Consider the following 16,354-nt stretch of genomic DNA (forward strand, 5'->3'; position numbering starts at 1 on the left):
ATCTTACGGCTTGAAATGCAGTAAGCCAGCCTGCAGTTGATCCTCCTGAACAGTTGCTTGTTGATTGGCCAAAGTATAAGTGTAAAGAGTTGAATGAAGTTAATGATCAGTCCTGACACTATAAATATGTAGCAGATCAGCAGGTGGCAAATGAACTGAGACTTCAGAAAGCCAACGATGTCCATGATTTGCTGAGAAAGCAAGAGGGTACCTTCAGACCCAAAATGCAGAAGACAACCTGCAAAACCAAATAGTATCAGTGGTTACAGAGTGCATTTGTTTCCGTGAACAGATTATTACAGATGTCCCACTTTCCATTAAACATCTGAGTGAATTTAATTCCTTTGTTTAGAAGAAGGACTGATTACAATATTTGCAAAGGTAAGCATGGAAAGAGAATACCATATTTCTGAATCGATTTACATTGACTTTGGAAACAAATTTTCACATTTCAGTTCTAATTCTACAAAACACATGAGCATATAGACTCCATTTCGTGCAGTGCAATACTCCTCTATCAGGCCTTTATTGCTAAAATATGAGCAAAATGATTCATTTATATTTTGAATTGAGTTGTTGGTACTTCATAAGACACTTACAGTCGTCTTCGCTATATTCATGAGCAGATCCAAAGTTTGCAAGTCTTAAAAACACTCAGTTTTAACAAAGGTTTGCTAGCGTTTGCTGGTAGTTTTGATGATGCTTCATCCGAAGAACCTTAATCACAGCAGGAACTTGTACCACACCCAAAGTAGGATACATCTTTAATTACAGTCCCGTCACCTCTCTTCAACACTATCTGAACTTTTAAAATCTGAAACTGATTTCCCATTCAAAACTATACCATAAAATTCCCCACAAACCAGGGTATGCACACCCCCAGTACCTTCCACACCGCTGAAAAAACTTGGGTTTTGTTTGAGTGTCTGGTTAACTTCACAAGGGTACATTATGAAACACCCCAAAACAGTTGTTTCCAACTTTTACTCTATTCAAGACTAATTTATTTAGTTTCAAATACCTTCACTAAAAGGTTTATTTTACTTGTGTACACATACAAAAGTCCAGAACACTGCTGACTGATCTTTATTTTGTTAAGATGCATTTACCTAACGATTGATCCTGTGTGACTTAAGTGCACAGAATTCAGTTCTTATTTAAAATAGACCAGCAAGCTAGAGAGATTAACTACAGATGCATAGGAATAGCAACGGTAAGAACAGTATTTTCTTCCTTTACTTGACTGCGGAAGAAAAAACACTATACTGGGTGTCCCACTGCCTTCAACGAAACCCAGAACAGATTATTTAACACGTCCACAGTTTTAAACTAAAACAAACAAACAAACAACAACGAAACAACAGATACATTTCCTGGTATCACTTTCCTCAGCATACCCCATGTCTACTCAAGAAAATGTCTTTAAATACACATACACAGCCATGTATATCCACTCAAGTAAACAGGTCAGTACGCTAATTTTAGGCATGTGAGCAGCTCTATTCAATTTAAATATTATTCCTTGTACGCTTGAAGTTCAAGGATACGCACACAATCTAAGACTACAATGTTATCGGAGCAAGATAAGAATTCAGGTTTTCTGCCCCTCTGCAGAAGAGAGCATTGAGTCATTTCATTTTCAAAAGGTTATTACAAAAAAAATAATGAAAAGGTCCTGTATGTATTCACTTCACTCCTCTCTATTAAAAGTAAATGCAAGGTTTAAAGCTTAATGTCAGAATTTGTGCCTTCCTCTGCAGGCTGCTCCAGCCATGCTCCCAAACCAAAAGGTAGCAGCAGCTTCTAGCTTTATTGGCTTGTTCCCTTGTTACATTTAAATACGAGTCGATTTTGGCAATAGAATAAAAGCTTGACTATGCACAATATACACAATTTGCTCGATTACTCCTTGACACTGTAATTCTGTCAGTTTTACTCCATAAACCCAGAAAGGAAACATCAATAACAGCGCTAGCCCATGACCCAGCAGTGTTTCCAGAAAACCAACTCTTACTTAAAAAAGGTCTGCACAATTTTGGAAAGGACCGATCCAATCCTAGCAGTTGCCAATCCAGAGAAAGTACCCTCTGCCAAGTATTCTGGCCCACCAAAAACCTTACTGGCCTCCCCGCAGTCATCACTACCACCAACTCTAGACTTGTCAGGAGAAAAAATATTAAGACACGATCTCTCAGCAATCAACACCCCGATATTTTGAATATGGGTAAGGAGGAGGTACTGCCATCCTGCTCCATTCCTAAAGTGTTTCTCCTTGTAAAGCATAAGAGTTTGCCCAGGGAGGAAGTCCTGAGACTATTTCTGAATGTGCCGGTCATAGGTCATCACAAAACAGCAGCTGTCAGCATCCCAGGGAATTAAACGATGAACAAATCTTTATGCCTATCCTTTTAGTTTATATGAGACCCCATTATGTGAGGCATTGAGTCTAGATCAGTGTCCTGAAACATTTGTTTTATTGCCCTTGCTGACTGTGCGTACCACAGCAAAGAGCACACACAAGAATTGCTACAAAGCGATGGGAAGATATTCAGCCAGGTCTTCAATCACAAGGAACACTAGAAAAAAAAAAGTCAGAAAGACAATCTGTGTTGCTGAATGATTTATATCAAGTGTTTATGGCAGTCCCAAGCCTATTATCAGCAGCTAAAATGTGCCCTTTGTGTATTACAGACTTTGTTCCCTTTATCTCGCTGCACTATTCAGTCCCAAAGCAGACACCATCTGTACCTCGGAAATGCAGAGCAGGCCTGTGTTCATTGTAGTAACCACCGTCCTTGCACTTGTAAAAAGCTTTTCCAGCTTTAACCAACCATTCCACTACAGACATGTTTCTTAGGATGGCATACAATTTATTAGCATGGGCTTTGCCCAAAGACTTTGTTTTCGTTGAAAGCTAAGTAGAATGAGAAATGTCTCGTAGGAATCATTGTAATGATTCATGCTACAGCCCTCTGTCTCACTCTGAAGATAAAATCAAACACTGGAGGGGAAAAAATAATAAAGGGTAAAATCAAGTTCTGAATAAGTTTACAGTGAAGAATAAAGGATTTCACTTCCCTAATTCAGACTCTTTTACTTTGTCAAGTAGCAGGTTTAGATCATTTAAAACTCTCTGATTGGGAGCGATCGGTGGCCTACGAGTGGATGGTTTAAAAGACTGTACAGTGCCTGAAACCCAATAAGTGGGGTTATCCTACTGTCCTTGGTTAAAACTGATCAAAAGCTTTTTGTGCTAGCTAGCCTGTTTAATTCCATGTCACAGAATCACTCTAATCTAATGTAATTCCCAGAGATCAGGAAGGGAACAGATCAAAAAAACCCACACGTGAAATAGAATTAAAGCACTGTCTACTTACAGTGGAGACATAGAAACTCACTATTTGATATGGTCAACAAAAATTTCCTGTAGTAAGCAGCTGATTGACAGTCTTTATGAAGAGGAAAAGCAGTTGAATGACAGAGTCTGGAAGGAGGAAGAACTCACCGGAATGTAAGTATATCAATTTGGTTTTTCCACTGTAAGAGTGGTTAAACTACATTAAAATGTTATATTTATGTGCATCATTTACTTCATGAGTAATGAGTATTTACTTCATGTTGGGTCTTTAAAGCAAAACTTCACAGAATTAAGAGAGACATTGATGAGATGACTGTGATAAAACATAATTACTGTCTTACAATTTGATAAAGCCACAATGCAATGTTTGAAACTAATTTCTTCCTGCATTTAGACCTGTCATGAAGTTTCAATTCTGTAAAGCTTCCATAAAATGTTTTCAAAGCAAACCAAAACTACGTAAGCAGTACCACTGAAATGTATCTTATCTAACTTGCTAGAAAAAGGAACAAGAATTTGGAGCCACTGTTCATATTTTTCTTTGCTGAAATGTAGGGAGACTAGAGATTAATTTTCTCTTCTGATTAAATTCAAGTTATTTTCTCTACAAAATTTGCAACCCATTATACACATGGTGCCAGCTAAGTGTTTTGTTTCTCAGACATAAGCTTATTCTTTCAAAGATTTTTTTGAATACAACACTGATAGGACTATTTCCATTACCAAAACTCCAAGAAAAGTAGTTTATTCTTGGTAAAGGCTACAAAGTAGAAATTTAATTTTTAAGAAGCAATTCTGATCTTGTGGAAGAGGTCTAGAAGCCTGCTTTCTAAGAATTCGTAGGAACTTTTCCCACTTGCTCTGTCTTACTGAAATTCCTCATGGGTAACATCAATATAACGCTGGTTTAAGTGATGAAAGGATCAAGTCTTTAATTCTTAATCCAAAATGCTAGTTTAATAAATTACACTGATTTCCTTATAGATAATGGCTGAAAATTACAGCAATCTTTTGAAAACAAAAGAGTCAATCAATGCATTTTCTCAGAAGCTATTAAGATCGGAGAGCTGCCAAGAAGCTCTCTTCTGTCAAACACCCCTTAAAATGAATTAGGAGAAAACGGCCAGCCAGAGCATCAAAAACAGATAGGAATGTTCTTTAATAACAGTTTTCAGTTGGATATGAAACAAAAGACTCAAACCTCAAATGTCCGTCTAGGGAACAAGTCAACAAGCATCTATTCATGTGACTAAGAGGTCACAGGATCAGGTTTAAAAGCAGACTGCAAGACCATTCACTCTACCTCTCTCTTCTCCTTGTTCCGTTCTTCAGCAAGATCCACTTCTTTCTATTTAAACTACTCCCAGTGTTTCCTTCTGCTTGGAAGAAAATCAGCAGGAGGACATAGCAAAGACAAAGACAACATTAGACTAGTGATACACAAGGTGAACACCACTCTTCTGGCAGAGGCTGCTGACAATAACACTGCGTAGCACGTCGAAGTCTGTAAGACATTTGAGACTACAACCATGGATATCTTAAAGACCAGAACTGTTTGCACTTCTACAGAAAGCATGAGAATGAAGCTAAAAACTATTTCCCACCTTAGCAAAGTTTATGCAGTAAACAGAGTGATTGGAGTACAGAAAGTCACACGGCATCTATCTGACAGCATCTGGACTAACCTAATACTGTCCATACTTACAACCTGAGGCAGGACAGCAAGGCAATTGGTTATTTTCAGAAAAGCACGTTTCAAACCTGCACAAATTTCTTTGCTCATATTTACTCTATGATAAAGTGCTAATGCTTAAGTTTTAAATGCTCTGCTGCAAATTAAGAAAAAACAAGCATATGACGATGATGCCCATTCTTACATTTTCTTCTCTAAACCAGATTCCTGGACAGATGAGATACAGAGACCAAGGCAATGAGAACAAGCACAGGTCAGATTACAGCAGTTTCTGTACTGCCTCTAAGTAACTTTCAATTGCCATCAGAGCAGCACAGCTAGCAGCAGTAGCTCATACCAGAGTTAAACTCAACGATGCTTCTGTATTCAGAATATATCGACAAGGCAGACAGAGGAAGCCCTTGAGCTCTTCTCTTCCTGCCAGTGGGTGTCAAAAGTCAGCATAAGATAGGTCGCGTCCACGTGTGTATAGGCCTTCAAGGAGTATTTATCTGTACATGCTACAAAAAAAAAAAAGTCTGAAGGAACAATTATCTATTTGTCTCATTCTTAATCAGGGTTTGAATCACTTTTCCCTTTCCTCCAAAGGCAAGTCCAGAGCATTACCTCCTCAGAAAAGTCACACATTGGGGACGCATTTGATCATACCTTAAGCATTTTCCCTACAGTTAAGGGAACTCCAGGACGCTTTTCAGTTTTTCTGAGAAGTCAGGCATTCCTGACTGCATATTTTGTAATACACAGCTACAACGGAGATCTGTCAATTTGTCTGTTTCAAAGGCTGAAGAATGAACACTATCTACCAGCAAGCTTCAGGATACCTAATTTAGAGACTTGTGATGTATATTGGGCTTATGTGGCAAGGTTTTGGTAGGAGGGGGCTGCAGGGGTGGCCTCTGTGAGCAGAGCCCAGCAGCTGCCCTGTGTCAGATCAGAGCCAGCTCCAGACAGCTCCAAAAGGGACCTGCCGCTGGCCAGAGCTGAGCCCATCAGCAATGCTGGTTGGGCCTCTGGGAGATCAGATTTAAGAAAGGGAAAAAAACTGCTGTGCAATAGCAGCTGGGAGAAAGGAGTGACAACCAGCCCTGCAGACTCCAAGGTCAGGGCAGGAGGTGCTCCAGGCACGCAGCAGCAGTTCCCCTTTCCCCTGCGGCCTGTGGAGAGGCCCCTGGTGGAGCAGGCTGTCCCCCTGCAGCCCTTGGGTCCCACACGGAGCAGATCTCCACGCTGCAGCCCGTGGAGGAGCCCCCGGTGGAGCAGGTGGAGGTGGCCTGGAGGAGGCTGCGGCCCATGGAGAGCCCCCGCAGGAGCAGGCCCCGGGCCGGAGCTGCAGCCCGTGGAGAGGAGCCCACGCAGGAGCAGGGGGTCTGGGGGGAGCTGCCGCCCGTGGGGGACCCGTGCTGGAGCAGTTTGCTCCTGGGGGATGGACCCCGTGGTACGGAGCCATGTGGGAGCAGTTCTTGGAGAGCTGCTGCCTGTGGGCAGCCCCCGAAGGCTCAGTTCGGGAAGGACGGCATCCCGTGGGAGGGACCCCACGGGGAGCAGGGGCAGGGAGGGACTGTGCGGGAGCAGGGGAGATGAAGTCTCAGGGACTGACTGCAGCCCCCATTCCCCTGTGGCGCTTGGAGTAGGGGAAAGTTTTTTTTAGTTTGCTTTTGGTTTGTCACTGCTCTAGTCTGCTAGTGATAGGCAATAAATTATATTAATCTCCCTACTCTGAGTCTGTTTTGACTGTGACAGTAATTGTTGAGTGATCTCCGTGTCCTCATCTCAACCCTCGAGCCCTTTCACATCATATTTTCTCCCCACTGTTCCTTTGAGTAGGGGGAGTGAGTGAGTGGTATAGTGGAGTTTAACAATCAGTGTAAAAACCACCACACCATAAAACTGAATTTTTATTTATTTTCTATTGAGCACAAAGATAATTAGCATAACAGAGTCCGAACAAAAGAAACAAAAGTAACCCAAGAGTTTTTGAAGTGGTTAGAGTATAATAATGTTTTCCCTTCCCCTTTCATATTTTCTTCCTGCTGTGATCTAATGTCAGAGCAAGACAGCTATGCAAGCCCTCCATGCCTACCAGGACATGAGTTCCTTGGCCATGCACGCAAACTGTGTGCTGGTAAAACACACCACGTTGCTGCTGTTTGCCCTGATGGCCTCAGTGCTGGCTGGTCCCTTACCACATAGAAAGGAATTATACAGGGGGTACTGGCAACCAGGGAGAAGCATGCGTACTCTGAAAACAAAGAGTGTGAGATGAGGAGCCACTGCCCAAGTTCATTTGAGGAGTAGTTCAATCTTGCTCCTTCTTCCAGGAGCATGAAATATTCAGGGAGGAGGGAGTTGAACAAGGGCACCATAGGGAGCTGGGCTTAAACACAAGGCAGTACAGAACTCCTGGGGGTGCTGTGTTTAGGGACCACAGGGCCAGCAGAGCTTCATCTTGAAGGAAGCATTTATTTGATGAGGGTAAACTCCTTGAAGTTAAGCATTTCTTTTCCTGGCCCCTGCAGAGTTACTCAAAAAATGTGGCTGGGTGAACATCAAGCAGAACATCAAGCTCATAAGAACAGCAGCAGAAGGCAAGTTGCTTCTGTCCAGCATGTCAGGTGTTGCTCTGCAGTTCCTCCCCACCCAAGTTCCTGCATCTTAATACAGTAAAACATATATATTTCTCCAAAGCACAATTATCTGTAATTTGTTTGGGAAAAATAAAAGAAAGAGCTGCATTAAGATTCTTCAGACCAGAAGGAGTCTAACAGAATTGAGCCCCAGAGTTCAGTTCTGGATACCACAGAGTCCCTGTTTCCTCTTTTACTGTCTCTGGGTCCATCAGTACAAGTTACTTGTGTTGTCAATAAGAGCAATATAAGCACAATTCAGAGACTGAGCAAGAGAGCAGGACTGAACAGCAAACACAGACTTACAAGAAAATATATTGAGAATCTAAGCAGGATGTGAGCTAGACTGTCACACAAATATAGGTGACCTGGACAGTTCCCGAGAAGTAACTCAGGTAACTAACAAACAGTCCAGGACAACTATCTTTATCATGCACTTTTAGCCAATTTAATACTTGCTCTCAAGTCACCATAGGCAATATTAAGTGCTTAGTCAAGGTAACCAGGCACAGATATTACTGACATCTGGCACTCTCCACCTCCAAAAAGAAAGAAAGAAAGAAAATAATCAAAACCTTCAAAACACATTTCTACCAAGATTCTTCAGTGGGTGCTTCAGGCTTGCTGCTGAAGTACAGGTGGCTTGTCACACAACAGGATATGAACGTCTGTAACAAACCTAATCTTTGCGCATATATATGCTTGTACATATGCTTTTGTGTTGATGATGTATGAATTTCTGTACTAAACACTCAAGGTACTGTATAAGGTAATTGCACATGTGAGAGAGAGATCCGAGTCTATCTTGTTAAGCCACTGGCCCTCAGTGTACAGTCTGTGGGAAATATCTCAATGGTGAGATCTACATCGCTCACATGCGTGAAAAAAATAAAAATTAAGGAGGCAGGAGGAGCAGGATGTTGCCACCAGTGTCACGGTACTTAACCAGCCTCAAGGGCACGTACCACTCTGGCTGATCACCTCTGTGTTGGGTATTTCAGGAATAAATGCAACACAGGAGTAGCTACTGTTCTCCAGTGCTTATTACAAGAATGTTTCTTTTAGAAGAGCCAGAATAATAGGGCTGGGAGGGGACGGGGGGGCAACAGACAAAGGCTCATTCAAGGGCTAGCAAAAATACAGGGATGCCTTAAAAAAAAAAAAAAAGGAAAAAAAATGTGCTGGGAGCCCAAACATTCTTTTGATGAGAGATAAGCTTTAGAAAGGAGGCCTCTCCTAGAAGACTCATGTTTTTTCTTGCCAAACACTGATCATTGTCATCTTGTCTTAAAGAGTTGTAAATTACATTCACAACAAAACGAGGGGTCAACACAAGGTCCGGGAACAGCCTATATGCTCAGCAGACAAAATACTTTCCCCAAATTCATAACAGCTTTAGGTGTGAGGCACCAAGGAAACACTGGTCAAAAGATTAATTTAAACTTGACATATTTAATACTCAATTTCTTACCCACAGTTAGCTAAATACAAAGCTAGACTACAAAATTATCACCCCCCAACTTCAGGTCAGCAACAGACAGTTTTCTACAACACTAACACACAATTTTGTGCAGGCAGGGAAGTTTCACATCCATTCAACAAACTTGCTAGCATAAGCAACTCCATTTGCATATACAGAAATCAAACCTTTTACAGATAGGTTTAGAAAACAGTATGGATTTTTGTTAACTCTTTTGGTTGAAAGGGGTGGATAAATCCAGGAAAAGCTCCAACCATTCAATGAGCCTGACAAGATTTTCTTCCTACCTCCACCTAACACACCGGGAACTAACAAGGCTGTTGCAAAGCTAGACAGTCATGTGGCAAACCCATGGCAGAGCCAATTCCAGAACTATGACCGGCCCAGTCATTAGGCTCCAGCTTTCAGCACAAATAGTACTTTTCATACTCCTTTAATTGCCTTCTTGCCAGTGCTCAAGTTTCCCTCACAACAGTTTCTGAAAGGCCAGGTATGAACAGAGAGGGATAGGTGGCACATCCAAGGTGCCTGGGCTCTTCAGCGGCAGCAGACAGTGTAAGAGGTAAAAATGTAGGGGATGGCTGAGACCAGGGTGTATGTGCTGATCTAATGAACTCTTTCCCTTCATTTTTCTGTTCCTCAAGAAACAGGAGACAAGTATTTAGCAATTTAAGTGGGACTGTACCACAAGCTAGAAGGTGTAACTTCAGTACCAAACTGACAGTACCAAACTAACAGCACTGTGCACACAAGCATACACGTCCACCACTGTTCCTCTCCGAGGAGGAATTAAAGACATTTGCTAGATGTTTCAGCTACAACAATCATAAAATAAAAGCCACCAGCACCAGAAAAAGGATAATTTTATTTCCTTAGTACACTCCCATAGAATGACCTTGTTATATTTTCTGGATTTGTGATCCACATTTAGTAGATCTACATTAGTACACCTACATTTTGAGTAGCCTCTTTAAGCCTTTTTCCAGAAGTCTAATTCTTAACCTCTGTGACTTTGTTGTTTTGTTTACATAAAAAGCCAGAAAGTGCAGCTAATGAACAATATAGGATTTGTAACAGAAAACTGAATCTTGAAAAAAAAAAAAAAAAACCAGAAAATGGCAGAGATGTGGCAGAACTCACTGAGTCCAGAAGTCTCTGAGTGCCACCATCACGGTGGCAGTCCCCCCTGGCCTACAAGGAGCCGAGCTCCGCTGCAGGCCTGCCGGCTGCCCAGGCCAGGCCACAAACACCCTGCTCACAGCAGGGGCAGGAGGGAACAGCACCGACATCTTGTGTGAGGGCATCTAAAAGCCCCCAGTAGGAGTCATGAGGCACAATTAGCCATGCTGGATATGAGAAGTGCCATCCACCTGATTACAACTCCAAACGAACTGTTAGGTTTTTTTGTTTTTTTTTTTTTTTTTAAATCTTCTGTGACAGTAGTCTTGAAGGACTGTCTCCCTCAGCTAAGCCATTTGCATATTTTTAATTAATATGAAACAGCATTCATTAATGTCCTCTGAATACTGAGACAATGTTAAACAAAACATTCTTTTTTGTCTAACAAGACCTTTTTTTCCACCTGCAAGTATTAATTTAATTTGGCTGTATGCTAGCACATGACACTGAAGAGTATAAAGTACCTGAATTTCTCTTTTACGAAAACCACATACCAAAATTTGAAATGGCAATGCATACACAAGATGTAGCCCACACCAAGACGGGAATTCACAGGAAAATAAATACTTATTCATTACACTTTCTAATGCTTCTTTCTGTGGAAAACAGTTTAACTGGAGGATGCATGTGGCAGGGAAGCTTCCAGATGTCTATTCAAAGAAAACCAACTTCTGCCTCAGGGAAGTAACATCCAATACTTAGAAAAGCGTTCATCTTATAGCTGAGATCTTTTTGGCATGGTCCCAAAAAAATAAGATCCTGGCTTCAGTGAAAGGCTCAGCTGCTCCCACACACAAAGCAATCACATATTCAGATGCCAGGTAAAAATCTAAATAAACAGTGGTAACTGCTTTACCCGTGCTTCAGCGATCATCTTCCACACCAGTTTTCACTCACCTCTGCCTCAAAGACACCTGCTTCTGAACTGACTTGCTACACTGCAAACCCAGAATATTTTCAGCCTCCTTGTTCCCCCCCAATCATCAGTCCCCTAACAGACTGATTTAATTTGAGAACTTCAAAGAATAAAAGCCTTTATCACAGACACTGGTTTTATCAAGTCCAATAATAAAGGGGGAAGTTTCATTTTGGACCTGATTCAAATCCTGCTGAAGCCAAAAGAAATCTCTCAACAAGCTTCACTGGCTCTTGTTATTTGGAAAACATTATCCCTCAAAACCAGCCAAATGTGATACAATTAATCAATGTACTTGTATTCTCAGTACCTAAAGCCACAGCTAGTCAAAGCCATCTTAGACTTCCAGCAAAATCATTTAAAAAGAGTGCTTCATCCAACAGCATTTACTCCACTGGATGGCAAGTGTGCAGAGTTCCTAAGCAGGCTGGTAAGAATCGGGTAGCATTTTTACAAACTTTGTAAGGAAGAAATTAAGTATCTGGTATGTCAACACCTACCTGGATTTTCTCTGCACAATTTCAGTTGTCTAAATCCTTTCAGAAGCCTGGCTTTCAGCATTTGTCCCGGTAACTTCAAATAAATCTGGGATAGTTTTACAAGGCTTAATTTCAGAATGAAGCTTTTCTCTGTCTCCCTCTCAGGTGAAATGCAGTACTTACACACGCTCCCAGAGGTCCATGCATAGGCTTATAAAAACTAGATAGCAACACAGCAAAGGCTGAATGAATTTGTGAACAGCACTTTCTTTCCTAGTTATCTTTCTGCTTTATTATAACTGTGTTGCATCCCTACCACCATTGGGCAACACGAAAGGACTGTTTCTTTCAATTACTCTGGCGCTCTAGATGCTTGTTTTACATTTCTAAGTTAAGGGAAGATAGCGGTATCTCTGCTGCCTACTGTTTGCTGAATTGAAAACTGATGTTACTGCATTGTCTTTAATGTAATTTTCACTAGTATCAGATCAAGGAGAAAAAAAGTGTGTCTATGCAAGCTTCAGCACTGTCTAAATATATCCTCGGAACCATAAGATTAACTAAAGCATTGTTAACTCTTGACAGATAACCTGTAACAAAGGGGAAAAACCTTATGAATGATTCAAGTTCAAGAGTAGGCTGCTACACCCAGAGTGCCTCAAACCTTCCAGAAGTGCAAAGCAGCATCTGTAGTAATGGTATTTCCCAAAGTGCTGAAAAGCACGGTAATAAGAGACAAACAACGATGTGTGAAGAAAGAGGTAATAAGGGAAAAAGGGGGAGAACCAGGACATTATTTAACTTTCACACAGTAGTTCTCATGCGAAATCATATGTAACTTCTACACAGATTTCCCCTAATATTTTATTTTCCTGTCTTTAACAACAGGTCTTCAGTTAGCCATTTTCCTGTTCTCTGACAGGTGAAAGAAGCTTGCATAATCTGCCAACTGAAACTGTGCAGGCAAAGCTTTCCATTCACCTGGATCCTGATGGAGAAACATGACTGCAATTTGACTTTGTGATCATATAAAAAGCAAATCAGCAGTAATGAAATCCAGAAATAACATTGTATTCTGACAAATATGTCAGAAATTTTGCGGACATAACACACAATCAGTATACTAGTCTCTGCTTGCAACTCCAAAGCTTCTGGCAAGCAAGCCCTGTCTCAGCAACCTCTACCTCTGATTCCCTTCCAGCCTAGAACTGGTTAATCATCTTTCCCTGTTCCTGTTATTTATGCTACAACAGAAACCTCAAGCCAGGTCAGCTCATTTGCAAGAAGCAGAAAATGATTTCTGTGTTAAGCTCTTCATGGCAGAATATAATGAAACAGACAGAAGGGCTGAAGGTGAAAGCAGAGGCGCAGAACTAGGAAGATGAAGTTCAAAACAAAGAGCAGACTGCTATCAGGTGGACCGCTCTGCTCAGTTTCTAATGCTCGGTTCGTGTTCCTTTTCAGGAAATCCACTACATTGTCCTTCCCTCACGTAATCAAAGAGGGGTCTTTATAGCATCTTTGTCCTTGCCACTGTACACAGTTATTTATTTCCATTTCCTCTTTTTCTGACCTTACCTTGACACTACCACATCTCTACTCTGAGGAACCGGAGGAGGAAAGGGGAAAAAAGGCAAGAAAACGAAATGAGTCAGCAGTTTCTGAGAAGCACAGGAGCATTAGTCAGAGGCGAGCAGGGTAAGCTCATTCATGTCTCACAGTGACGATTAAGACCACCAAACAAGACTGCTAGATACACTTTCCCAAACCCCTGAAACTGCACAGCTGGGGAAAGCCAGCCCCCAGCAGAAGCAAAACACATTTTCAGCTGCCCAGTACCAGTGCTGAAATGAAATGAGTGTACCGGTACTGCTCTCCAGTCACCTTCCCAGTCTTCTTACAGACGATCCCATTGTATCCCACTGATCCAATCAAGCACACCTAAGGAAATAGCTGCCCTGCATAAAGTTCTCTCTAATTAGGGAGATCCACAGCTTCAAAAGCATTTGCTAACTAGAGCACAAGCACAGCACACTAAAATGCATTGTTGCTCTCTTGTTCCTCTCCTCCCTTACCAAGATGTACCAGCAGCAGCAGCAATGCAATTGGTTAGGGAAGCGTTCTTCTACATCAAACAGCAGATGTCTGACTTATTAAAATTTAAGACCAAATTATTAACACAAGTTCTAAGGGCCGCAAGCACATGTGTGCAGCACAAGAATGCCATTTGCTAACCTCCGCCCAGTCATAACGGTGCCTTCCTGGGTTGAAGAGATTTCCATGAGCACTCTTCACAGCCTTCATCCTCCAACAATAAAATCAGGGTTTAGAAAAGAAAACAAGAAACCACCTCTTTCCAGCAAGGCAGTGCACAGCCACAGGATTCTCACCCACCACCTGCACAAGAACCCTTCTCCTTTATGGTACAGTAAGTACATTCAACTGCAACTGATGCACAACCATCACTCCAGGAAAGCACACCTCCCTCCAGAGAGAAGCTGAACACAGTTCCACCACCTCATGATTTTGGCTGGACAGAGCAAAACTTGCTGAACAGAACAACTGCCCACCAAACTGACATCCACTGGGGCTCCGGATCCACAGGCCATTACCATGCTCTAGGCACAGTGCTGTTTCCTTTTCTGTGACTCTGGGCAAGCACTGACCCCTCTATGCAGTTTCTCCACTCCAAAAATACAACACTTGCAGCTTCTTGTGAAGCACTTACTAAAGCCTCATATTTAAAGGCTTACTAATGGTACAACCAAACTTTGCTTAAGAGCAATCTTTATCCACCAGCAGCTTACAATGCTTCCTCTGTTCATTGCAGGCGTATATTCTGATATATTCTTCCACGTGAATCCTGGCCCTCTGTCTTCCAAAACATGCTGTTAAAGTTTCATTTTTAGATACAGCTTATTCAGGCACGGTTATGCAGAACATTAATAGGAAAAAGCAAAGCTATGCATAATATTTGTACAAATTCCTAAAATGAACCAAACTGTATTTTCCTCTATAGTACAGCAGGAAGTAGTTGGAAAAACACAGCATTAGACCAGACACAAACACCTAGAGCAAGTTGCTGGGCAGTAAATGACAGCAAACATTTACAGCACACCAACTACCCTAGTGACCGACGTGGTCGGTATTTATACAAAGGCAGTCCTGGCACATTATACGCAAATCACTGTGTGTTTAAAGTAATGTTGTCATGCACGTGAGAAGTTAGTAAAGAAAGAAAGCTGCAAACTCGTGCTTACATTGTTCCACACCCCGACTGTTTCCCTGCTCCAGTAGCTTTTAAGTCTGTTGCAACTTGCTCTCAGTGCGAAGTGATTTAAGCACAAGCCGAGGCTATGATCGCCTGGTACAACTTCCTGGGCTGGACGCATCGCTGTTTTTCAAGAAACGCTCTTGGGCTTTTTTAAGACAGAGAGGGCCAGCAAGAGGGAGTTTCTCACCTCCTTCTGCCTCTTAATGATGGATTTTTGGTTTTCACGTAGCAGCAAGGTTACTCCCTCCCACATATACCTGCATAAGGGACATCATTCCTAGAGCTCTACACACAGTATGAAAATACTTGTAACTCTTAGAAACGCATGTCAAAGGTAAAGACCAAAATTCTCCTTATGGCATTGTTCACACAGACTCTCTTTTCGGGGGGCTGCCTTTTCAGCAATCAGTGAGCATGCACTTGTTGAAAAAAAAAACGCACAAAGGGTTATTTCTTAGCTAAACAATGCCCCTTTGGAGTTTTCCCCGCACCGACCGCTATCAGCCCGAACACCCTAAGCCAGCTCACGGCTGTCGCTCCGCTGGGCTTCCAGCCTCCTTCGGGAGAGGCCGGCACGGAGGCGAGCACCCACGGCCGGGCTCCCGGCTACCTGTGACCGCCACCAGCCGCGCTCTCCTCCTCCCCCTCCTCCTCCTCCTCCTCCCCTGCCGCCCCGGCCATCGCACGGCCGGCTGCTCGCAGCGCCGCTGCCACCGGCAGCGCAGAGCCCCGGGGGGCGCGGGGAGACCCTCGGCGGAGCAAATGGCGGCCGGGGATGGGGGGGGGGGGGATGAACCGGGTGAGTCCTGGCCGCCGCCCGCCGCGCCCCGCACGCCCGCCGGTTTGGGGGAGGGGGGGGGGCTTCTTTTTTTTTTTAATTATTTTTTATTTTCCTCCAAACCGGCTCGACTGCACCTGAGGAGCCCTCCGGCCGCCAGGGGAAGAGCACGTACCTGGCGCTGCCGGGCCTTGGCATGTGTGCCGCGCTGGGGGGCCGGGGCGGGAGCCGCGCCGAGCCGCGCCGTGCCGAGCCGCGCCGAGCCTCCCCGCCCCGAGTGCCACTACTTTGCCCGCGCCGGGAGGCGGCCGGCTCGGGCGGGGCCGCCAGGCTCCACCCGCCGGGCGGCTCCCGGGCGCCCCTCGCCTTCCCTCCCCGCCGCCATGTCACTTCCTCCCGGCGCCCCGCAGCATGGCTTCGCCCGCCGCTGGGCAGCGCCGGCGGCGGCAGGGATGTGAGGAGGGGAACGGCGGCCCCGACCCACGGGAAGCACCCCCGACGGAGGTGGGGCGGGAGGGGCAGCGGCAGCGGAGGACCAGCGGGGGTGAAGGGCACCTGTGTGCGTGTGCCGCC

The 16,354-nt window shown here is 43.6% G+C and overlaps 1 protein-coding gene across 2 annotated transcripts in view; it reads right to left on the bottom strand.

Moving 5' to 3' along the window:
• AGPAT4 (1-acylglycerol-3-phosphate O-acyltransferase 4) overlaps positions 1–16,115 on the bottom strand; it is a 79,915-nt gene extending 63,800 nt beyond the window's left edge. The window contains exons 1-2 of one of the 2 annotated variants that reach the window (XM_083830270.1): positions 15,957–16,113; positions 8–238 (exon numbers count right to left, since the gene is read on the bottom strand). In XM_083830270.1, the coding sequence (XP_083686396.1) occupies positions 8–185 (178 nt within the window). In that variant the 5' untranslated portion in view covers positions 186–238; positions 15,957–16,113. Of the gene's footprint in view, positions 1–7; positions 239–15,956 lie in introns of both variants that reach the window. The other variant, XM_083830271.1, reaches the window with a different exon arrangement.
• Positions 16,116–16,354: the final 239 nt, after the last annotated feature.

The sequence above is a fragment of the Anser anser genome, assembly GCF_964211835.1.
Source record: "Anser anser genome assembly, chromosome: 3".
NCBI classification, from domain to species: domain Eukaryota; kingdom Metazoa; phylum Chordata; class Aves; order Anseriformes; family Anatidae; genus Anser; species Anser anser.